The sequence below is a fragment of the Primulina eburnea genome, chromosome 12 (genome assembly GCF_022965805.1).
Source record: "Primulina eburnea isolate SZY01 chromosome 12, ASM2296580v1, whole genome shotgun sequence".
In the NCBI taxonomy this organism is placed as follows: Eukaryota; Viridiplantae; Streptophyta; class Magnoliopsida; order Lamiales; family Gesneriaceae; genus Primulina; species Primulina eburnea.
The window spans coordinates 36,035,521-36,046,374 of NC_133112.1; the positions used below are offsets into that span (position 1 = coordinate 36,035,521).

The following is a 10,854-nucleotide window of genomic DNA, read 5'->3' on the forward strand; positions in this document are numbered from 1 at the left end:
CTCTAGTATTTTGCCTTTCTAGATATAAGGTTTAATATATGATATCTTTTAGAAGGGAAAATATCTCTAAGATGTGATATCCTTGTTTAAAAGAGTTTGTTTCCTAATAAACTCTTTTTCTATGCTTAATAGGGTTTGCGAAGAGATGATATATATAGAGATGAGATTTAATATTTTCGTGCGAGAGACGAAGCTGCTAGGAAGAATTTCTGAGTTCAAAGATATCTCGTGCCATCGTTATTGTGTTGCTGTGAAGTGCTGACAACATCTGAAGACAACACCTAATCACGGTTGTGATTAGTGTGTTGAGTCTCGAAGATTTTTCACTTCTCAGTTGATGCATCCTTTGAGTTTTTGGTTATACGGTTTGTTAGAAGTATAGGATGCAATTTGTCACTCGCCTATATGAGGGAGTTGTTTTAGTCTTTCACTAGTATCGGTTTTTGTAAACTTCCAAGTTTTTCTAGTGAATTGTTTTGCCCTGAGGCATCGCACAAGTACTTGGTACTTGTGCATAATTTACATCTTGTCTCGCATATTGTCTTTCAAATTAAGTTATGTGTTAATGTGTTAAACTAAAATTTCCGCTGCATGTTGTCGTGAGTGTTACAACACCTACAGACAACACCTACAATCTGATACACGTAACACTTAACCGTATTTTTCATACACTGTGGAAACGAAACTTTCAATTGGTATCAGAGCCTCCACTTGACGCTACTAAGTGAGATCCTGTTTTGTTTTGTTTTCAGAGTGAAAAGGAATTATGGAAGGATCAACAAATACTGTTTTTAGGCCTCCCGTGTTGGATGGATCAAACTATGCTTTGTGGAAAGTAAAGATGAGGGTCTTCATTAAATCCATTGATGAAAGAGCTTGGCAACGTGTACTTGACGGTTGGAGTCCACCAAAACTCGCGGATGCTGATGGAGACACACGACTTAAACCGGAAAGTACATGGACTGTGGATGAAGTGCAATCTTCAAACTACAATTCCAAGGCTCTCAATGCTATATTTTCATCCGTTGACACAAGGATGTTTAATTTAATCACCACTTGTGTATGCGCCAGAGATGCCTGGGAGATACTCCAGAAGCACTGTGAAGGATCTGCGAGTGTACGTAAAACTAGGCTAAGGATGGTGACAGCAAAGTTCGAAAGTTTGAGAATGGAGGACAAGGAGTCTATCCTTGAGTATGACTGCCGGCTAAGACAACTCTCAAATGAATCACATGGACTAGGAGATCCCATACCGAATGAAAGATTGGTGAACAAGGTCCTAAGATCGCTTCCTGAGAGATTCAATGTCAAAGTCTGTGCCATTGAGGAATCTAAAGACACTTCAAACATCAATCTGGATGAACTCATGAGTTCCCTAAGAATTTTTGAAATGAATCTTGATCTGCAGAAAAAGGATAAAGGAAAGACAATAGCTTTTGAAGCCTCAACCGAATCATATGAAGAAATTCTTCAACTATCTAAAGAGGTGGATAAATCTGATTTAGGTGAAGAATCTATCTCTCTTTTTACTAAGAAATTCGGTGACTATTTGAAGACTATGAGAGAAAAGAAGAAAATTGGACAAAAGTCTGAGCTGCCCAATAACACCACATTTGCAAAATCACAGAAGTTTACTCCTATGAAAGGACAGTTTCGACCAAAGACCGAAGTGCAAATTCAATCTAATGTCAGAAACCTGGACTCGGTGCAATGCAGAGAGTGTTCGGGATATGGACACTATGCCAATGAGTGTGCCAATCGTCTTAGGAAAAACAAAGGCATGACTGTCACCCTGAGTGATGAAGAATCTGAAGATGATCAAGGGTCAAATGAATCTGAAAATCACACATCATTATCTACTGTGATCAAGGAGAAACGCTCAATGCAAATCAATCCTTTGGGTGTTGCCACAGGTGTTGCAATACCTGGTCGCAACACCTCTTCAAATCCTGTATGTCTCAATTCCACCACCTTTGATGAATCAAGTCAGTCTGAAAATCAGGTAGTAGATGATGATGATGAGATCACTCTAGAAAGTGTGCAGATGATGTACGAAGAATTATATGAAGACTGGATCAAAAGAACCAAAGTAAATACAACTCTCTCCAAAGAAAATGTTGAGCTAAAGTCACAAATTTCGCGACTTGAAGTAATCTTAAGCAAGAAAGATTTGGAGCTATGCAAAGTCAAAGAGGAACTTGGAGAAGCAACTCAGATTCTTGCCAAGATGAATTCAAGTACATCCAAACTTGACTCACTTTTGATGATTGGACAGAATGATAAGGCTGGACTTGGTTATCCGAATAGTCTGTTTGAAACTGGAGAATCTTCCAATACTAAGGGAAAACAAACTGTTTTTGTCAAAGGAAGTGTTGAAACTTCAAATGCTACACAAACTGAAAAAGGTGCTCCATCAAAAGGACGAATGTCTATCAAGAAGTCTAAATCCAGAAAGCGTCACTTCATCTGTCACTACTGTTTTAGACCTGGTCACATCAAACCCTACTGTTTTAAACTTAGAGATGACTACAAAAGATGGGAATCTAAACAGGTGTTGCCACAGGTGTTGTACAACACTCGGCGCAACACTGCCAACCGGAAGCCATCGGTAAAAAAGGTTTGGGTACCAAAGACTAAGATTCAATGCTCTGTTATTTATACTTCATTAAAGACTAACATTGCAGGAATATGGTACTTTGACAGTGGCTGTTCACGCCACATGACAGGTTCTAAAGACCATTTGATTGACTATGTTGAACTGAGGAGTGGTCATGTGACGTATGGTGGCGGTGCTAAAGGGAGAATTGTTGGCAAAGGAACCTTGAATGTTGATGGACTGCCTAATCTGCACAATGTGCTTTATGTAGAAGGGCTTAACTCAAACTTAATAAGCATAAGCCAACTTTGTGATGACGGTTTGCATGTTAAGTTTGATAAAGACAATTGTGAAGTGTTTGATAATTCTAATACTCGTATTTTGACAGGTATAAGGTCTGCTGATAATTGCTACCAACTTGGAGAAGAATTAGTATGCAATCATTCAAAGGTGAGCGAATTAAACTTGTGGCATCAAAAATTAGGACATGCAAACTTCAAGACATTAAAGAATCTTGGTAAGTATGATGCTGTGAGAGGTATGCCTAATTTATCTTCTGGAATTCCGTACGTTTGTGGTGCATGCCAAAAAGGTAAGCAAACACGTGTTCCCCATCAAGTGTTGCAACACTTTGGGACAACACGGTGTCTTGAACTCTTGCACATGGATCTTATGGGTCCAATGGAAGTGGAAAGTCTTGGAGGTAAGAAGTATTCATGTGTTTGTGTGGATGATTTCTCTCGCTTTACTTGGGTAAGATTTCTTAGAGAAAAATCCGATACATTTGATGTTTTCAAGAAATTACATGCTAAGATTACTAATCTACACAATCTGAGGGTTGGTAAGATAAGGACCGATCATGGCAAAGAATTTGAAAATTCACACTTTACATCATTCTGTGAAAAGAAGGGGATAACTCATGAATTTTCTGCCCCTAAGACTCCTCAACAAAATGGAATAGCCGAAAGGAAGAACAGGACATTGCAAGAAATGGCTAGGGTCATGTTGAGCTCAAAGAACATTTCAAAAAGATTTTGGGCCGAGACCCTAAACACAGCATGTCATATTTCAAATCGTGTGTACCTAAGGAGTGGTTCTACTATGACATCCTATGAAATCATCATGGGAAAGAGGCCAAACCTAAAGTACTTTCATGTGTTTGGATGCGTATGCTATGTTTTAAATGACCGTGACCATCTTGCAAAGTTTGATTCAAAAAGTGACAAGTGTTTATTCCTTGGCTATTCATCCAATAGTCGTGCATATCGTATGTACAATCTTAGAACAAGAACGACTATGGAATCTATTAACGTTGTTTTTGATGATCTTGCAGATCTAACAGGAAAAACAATTGAGGATGATGTTGATGGACTACTGGACAAAGTTGAGTCACTGCCTAACACGGATGTTGTACCCGGTGTTGTAACACCTGCAACAACACCTGCACTGGCAGAATCACATGATGAACCAGGAGAGAATGCTTCAGATGATGATGATGTAACCAATGAAGGAACTGACATTCCTAGTAAGATCCAGAGAAATCATCCATCATCTCAGATCATTGGAGAAGCCTTTGGAGGAATGCAAACTAGAAGAAAGGAGAAAGTAGATTATCGAAAAATGATCGGACTAGTATGCATGACTTCCGTGTACTCTCAGGTAAGTCATTCTTGTTTTATTTCTCTCATTGAACCTAAAAATATCAGCGAAGCCTTAAAAGATGAATTTTGGGTCAATGCGATGCATGAAGAACTTGAACAATTTGTTAGGAATGATGTGTGGGATTTGGTTCGTAGACCTGATAATGCTAATGTTATTGGAACCAAGTGGATTTTTAAGAACAAAACTGATGAATCTGGAATTGTTGTGAGAAATAAAGCCAGATTAGTTGCTCAAGGGTATACACAAATTGAAGGGATTGATTTTGATGAGACATTTGCCCCTGTTGCCCGAATTGAATCAGTCCGCCTTTTACTTGCCATTGCTTGCTACATGGGCATAAAGCTGTACCAAATGGATGTAAAAAGTGCTTTCTTGAATGGCATTTTGAATGAGGAAGCTTATGTAAGCCAACCTAAAGGATTTGAAGATCCACATCATCCGGACCACGTCTACAAGTTGAAAAAGGCATTGTATGGTCTGAAACAAGCTCCACGAGCATGGTATGGTAGGCTTACCGAATATCTGCTTGACTTAGGCTTCAAACGAGGTGAGGTTGACAAAACCCTTTTTATTAAAAAGTCAAAGCATGAGTGTGTCAAATTTATGTGGATGACATCATTTTTGGTGCCTCTTCTCAAAAACATGTTGATGATTTTGTGAAATGCATGTCTACCACATTTGAAATGAGCATGGTAGGAGAACTAAGTTTCTTTCTTGGATTACAAATCAAACAAATGCATGATGGTATCTTTCTATGTCAATCCAAGTATGCTAAGAATTTGGTGAAGAAATTTTCTGCTGAGAACACTAAACACATGAAAACTACAATGGGTTCGACTGAAAAATTGTCCAAAGACGATGTTGCCGCAGGTGTTGACAACACCCAGTACCGCAGCATCATAGGCAGTCTTCTTTACTTAAGTGCTAGTCGTCCTGATATCATGTTTAGTGTCTGTTTATGTGCTAGATACCAAGCTGATCCTAAAGTCACTCATTTAAAAGCTGTAAAAAGAATTTTGAGATATATTGCTGGGACAGTTGACTTAGGTCTATGGTATACCAAAGAAACAAACACCAATTTAGTGGGCTTTAGTGATGCTGACTGGGCTGGAAACCTAGATGATAGGAAAAGCACCACAGGTGGATGTTTTTATCTTGGTAACAACTTGGTGTCATGGTATAGTAGAAAACAAAATTGTGTGTCTTTGTCCACTGCTGAATCTGAATATGTTGCTGCTGCTAGTTGTTGCTCACAACTTTTGTGGATGAATCAAATGATTAAAGATTATGGATTCCTTAGTGACACCTTAATTGTTTACTGTGACAACTCAAGTGCAATTGACATTTCAAAAAATCCAGTTCAACACTCTCGAACAAAACACATAGACATAAGACATCATTTTATTCGAGATTTAGTTGAGAAGGGTATGATTCGTATGGAATTTGTTGGAACTGAAAATCAACTGGCTGATATTTTTACAAAACCATTGGATTTTGAGAGATTTTCCAATCTTAGGAAGTCTCTCAGTTTGTGTGCACAATGATCACTCACAGATGTTGGCCTAGGGTGTGACAACACCCATGGACAACACTCAGCATGCATGTGCATGTTATTTAGGGTGCTAGACATATTGCATTCATCCTGTTGTGTGTGAAGCCTGTACAAGTGAAGGATACTGAATGGTGTACTCTCTGTTGTGGATCAAAATTCCTTTCATAATTTTCTGAAGTGTGGTTTATGCTCAAACTAAGTCATTAAGTAGTTGAGAATGTTCGTGTGACACATGATCTTGTTCAAATATGAAAAATGACTTGGAAAAATTGTTGAGCAGACTGGTGAAAAATAGAAAAGAGGAGAAAATTAGAACATAAAAATTGTGTAGAAGAAAATGAAAAAGGCTACCTAGAAGAGTCCAATGAAGACCGTTCTTCTAGAGTGGGAGCCATCACTTCTAAGTCAAAATACAGCTGGAAAAAGCTACCTAGAAGAGTCCCATGAAGACCGTTCTTCTAGAGTGGGAGCTACCATGTCTGAATTCAAAAATGTTCTAGGAGGTTTGAGTACAATTTGGGAGTGTTGCCAGTCAGTGTTGCCAACACTCAAGTACAGACTGATCACAGTTTGATCACATGCCTGTGCATTTCTTTTTAATCATATTTTAGGCATAAATTTAAGACATTCTTTCTGATGTTTGTGTGAATTTATCACAACCAGTGGGCTATCAGTTTTTAATTCATGAAATACGAAGAAAACCCTAATCCACCTAATTTTGAATTTTTTGATCTCTAACTGTTTGTGGGGTTAATTTGACGTGGCGTTTAATACTGTCTGATTTTTTTTAATGATTGCACTGTTTCAGAAAGTTACCGTTGTGTAAAAACTGGTTTGGAAAGGCGCTGTAGTTTCGGCTCAATAGGATGTTACCGTTGGAGGATAGTGGCTAACCATATAAGAATGGGTGCTGACTGATTTAATTAATTATTGTTTCCCTCCCATTCTAAAATATCTTCTGCCCTCACTGTTCATCCTCTCTGCGCAATTTCTCTCGGCCCACAGTAATCTATTGTGCATTTCGAAGTTTTCTACTGCGTTCTTTCTTGATTTTCAGATGGCTGGATTCGACCCTCAAGATATCAGGAGTGAAATGGCTGCTAGCATGGGGGACAAATCACCTGACACAACACCCACAGTCGAAATCGGTGTTGCAGGTATGGAAATTGTGGTTGTACCCGAACAACCGACTCCTTTGGAAATTATCGCCCCGGGTGAAACTGGGAATGAAATCGATGTTGAGAATCCACCAGATTTTGAAGCCCTAAACAAGGTATTTCCCCCTGCACCTATGCCGCGAAGATCCAAGAGACAAGCAGGGTTTGATCCCGACTTCGTTCCTGTCAAGAAATCTCGAACCACTACTCCCTCAAATTTATTGGACCCTGATTTCTCATCTGGAGATGACTCTGCTGATGATGATTTTGAGTTGGTGGCTCGCCCCAAACCAACAGTTGCTGCTAAAGAAACCGGGTCTACCTCACGTGCTCATAAGAAATCCCCAGTCACTGTTCCTCAAAATGTTGCTGAGAAAGAACCCTCTGCCGAATCTGAGGAAGATGAACAATCTTTGGCCGAGTTTCTTGCTCAACTCAAAGATGAAAAGGCCGCCAAGAAAACGATTCCTGATGAAGATGAACCTGACCCCGAAATGATGAAGGAATTTGAACAAAATCAGCCTGGAGCTGCCACTGATTCCTCCTCATCCTCGGTATCTGATTTTGAGTCTGAGGAACAGGATGATGGTGAATCGGAAGATAGTGGGTCTGATGAAAGTGAGCCCTCCGAGGAAGTTGCTGCTGCTGATGTAGGTGCTGCCGAGGATGTTGCCGACACCGAGGACAACACTGACTCTATTGACTATGATCTCAGTAAGTCGTTCTCGCCCCAATTTTATTCTGAGTCTGCTCTAGAATTGTGGCCTCTATTTATTTCCCGAGAGCTGATTGAGGAGAAAAACATTGATGTTGACGCGTATGGGAGATATAATCTGATCGCATTCTTGAAGAAGCGAAAGCTGCTATCCACTGTCACCACTGTGATGCCCTACTGCCGCCGAGCTGTGTTGGAATTTTACTGCAATCTCTTGAGAAGTGTGGCAGATGAAGACTCGGCGAAGTATGGGAGAGTCTATGTTCGTGATCGCATCTACAACTTCTCACCTTCGGTGATCAATGCATTCTACCATACTCCTGATGTTGAGGAAGGTGAAGAAATACCTGACATCCATGCTGTCATTTCTGTACTCACTGGTGGCATGACCACAGTGTTCCCTGATCATCCCAAGAAGATGAGTGCTGCCAAACTCACATCCTTCTACTCTGTCTTGCACAAGACCTCGATCTGGAATTGGACTCCATCAACAAATTCATCTACGGTGACCAGAACGCAGGCCCTTGTGTTGTTTGCTATTGGCACAGGTCGTGCCTTTAACTTTGGGAAGCTGATATTCCAGAATACATTGCAATATGCTGAAGGGGACTTCAAGAAGACTAAGCTGCCTTACCCATCGTTAATCTATGCCATCTTGGAATCTCAAGGGTTCATCGCGAACATTGATGAAGACCTCTGCCCCGTTGGTGACTCCCTGAAGATTTCACCAGCTTACTTGAAAGGCACCAGAAAATTCGATTTACCTTGGGTGGATTTGAGTGTTGCTACCGATGTTGGCCACACTGCTGAAACAACATCTGACTCTATGCCTGATTTGACTAACCTGCCACCTGCACCTCCTGCTGGTTATGTTACATTCGCTATCTCATACATTCGTGATCAAATCACCTATGGTCGACAACAAATGGCATTTGCTCGCCAACAGATTGACAATGCTCAAAAGACCATTGATCATTATGAAAACCAAGTGGCAGATTATGAGCTTTTACTTGCTGCGAGTCTCCATTCTGGACAAAAAGGGGGAGTGGATGCTGATACTGATGCTGCTGGTCCCAGTGGTGTAAACAAGGCAAATGATGTTGACATTGACTCTGTAGATGAGGATGTTGCTAATGAGGCTGATGTTGCTCTGTAGATGAGGATGTTGCTAATGAGGCTGATGTTGATGATGATGATGGCAGTAATGAGTGATGATAATAGTTGTTCGAAATGTATTATGATCTGACCTGTTTTGAATGTTATACATTGAATGTTGCAACATCTGTCACACAACATCTGTTTTGTTAACCACGCTTGTTTTCAGGGGGAGTCAACTGAAGTTGGCTGAAAGACTGGGTTGCGAACTCAGGGGGAGTTGAGCCATATAATCATCTTTGATTTGTTTTGTCCAGAAAGGCAAAAAGGGGGAGATTGAAAGGAATTTATTCCTTGATATTCTTTCCTTATTTGAATATCTCTAGTATTTTGCCTTTCTAGATATAAGGTTTAATATATGATATCTTTTAGAAGGGAAAATATCTCTAAGATGTGATATCCTTGTTTAAAAGAGTTTGTTTCCTAATAAACTCTTTTTCTATGCTTAATAGGGTTTGCGAAGAGATGATATATATAGAGATGAGATTTAATATTTTCGTGCGAGAGACGAAGCTGCTAGGAAGAATTTCTGAGTTCAAAGATATCTCGTGCCATCGTTATTGTGTTGCTGTGAAGTGCTGACAACATCTGAAGACAACACCTAATCACGGTTGTGATTAGTGTGTTGAGTCTCGAAGATTTTTCACTTCTCAGTTGATGCATCCTTTGAGTTTTTGGTTATACGGTTTGTTAGAAGTATAGGATGCAATTTGTCACTCGCCTATATGAGGGAGTTGTTTTAGTCTTTCACTAGTATCGGTTTTTGTAAACTTCCAAGTTTTTCTAGTGAATTGTTTTGCCCTGAGGCATCGCACAAGTACTTGGTACTTGTGCATAATTTACATCTTGTCTCGCATATTGTCTTTCAAATTAAGTTATGTGTTAATGTGTTAAACTAAAATTTCCGCTGCATGTTGTCGTGAGTGTTACAACACCTACAGACAACACCTACAATCTGATACACGTAACACTTAACCGTATTTTTCATACACTGTGGAAACGAAACTTTCATGGTACGTTTTCATGGATAAGAAATTATGAAATTAAACATAGTGTGAAATAAGACAAAAACGACTGAGGGACACTAATGACGACTGAGTTATATAGTAAAAGATAGTGAGCAAGTTCATGTTTTATATCCTACTTAATATATTATGACATATTTTTATAGATAAAAGATTATAAAATGAAAAATAGTGTGAAATAAGCTAAAAAGCGATTGAGGTCGACCGAATGACGATTGAGTGATATGGTAAAAACAAAGTGAGCAAATTCGTGTTTTATATCTTATTTACTATATTATCATGTATAAGAAATTACGAAATTAAACATATTATGAAATAAGGCAAAAATGACTGAGGGCGACTGAATGGCGACTGGGAGCGACCGAATGACAAATGAGTTATATATGAAAAAATAGTGACCAAGTTCATGTTTTATATGCTACTTAATATATTATGATATATTTTTATGGATAAGAGATTATAAAATGAAAAATAGTATGAAATAAGGTAAAAACAATATTTTCTAGTACATCAAATTGTTCTATTAGATCACTCGTATATCACTCAGTCACTCTTTGTATTATGACATTATTTTTATTTTTTACAATATCATTCCATTATACTATACTAAAATATATTAAATAGACCTCAAACGTGAAGTTGCTGGTATTTTCTATTATAAGAATCATATATCACTCAGTCGCTCTTTGAATTATTTTACGCCACTTTTATATTTTATACTCACACGGTTATATATTATAATATAGTAAATAATCCACAAAATATTAATTTGATCACCTTTTATACATTGAATAGTACAAAATATCTTCGATTCATTCATACTAAATCATTAATGTTCAATTACATTAAAAAAAAATACATCCAACCATCCACTTTCAAAAAACAATATTTTTTAGTAAAAGTACAAAATAAGCAATAAAGATGTCATAAAAATTAAATGATTTAACATATAATCGGATGACATAACATATCAAAGTGGACGACTGAAAACA

General features: G+C 38.5%; 2 protein-coding genes across 2 annotated transcripts; both read left to right on the forward strand.

The window, feature by feature from the left end:
• The first annotated feature begins 766 nt into the window (after positions 1-766).
• On the forward strand, positions 767-6,728 carry LOC140806858 (uncharacterized). The gene is made up of 4 exons (XM_073163378.1): positions 767-3,188; positions 3,930-4,810; positions 5,026-5,398; positions 6,619-6,728. Exons 1-4 carry the CDS (start codon positions 767-769, stop codon positions 6,726-6,728), a joined length of 3,786 nt encoding a protein of 1,261 aa, XP_073019479.1.
• Positions 6,426-8,838, forward strand: LOC140806859 (uncharacterized). Its single transcript, XM_073163379.1, has 2 exons — positions 6,426-7,570; positions 7,604-8,838. The coding sequence occupies exons 1-2, from the start codon at positions 6,868-6,870 to the stop codon at positions 8,836-8,838; spliced, it is 1,938 nt and encodes a 645-aa protein (XP_073019480.1). The 5' UTR covers positions 6,426-6,867.
• Positions 8,839-10,854: the final 2,016 nt, after the last annotated feature.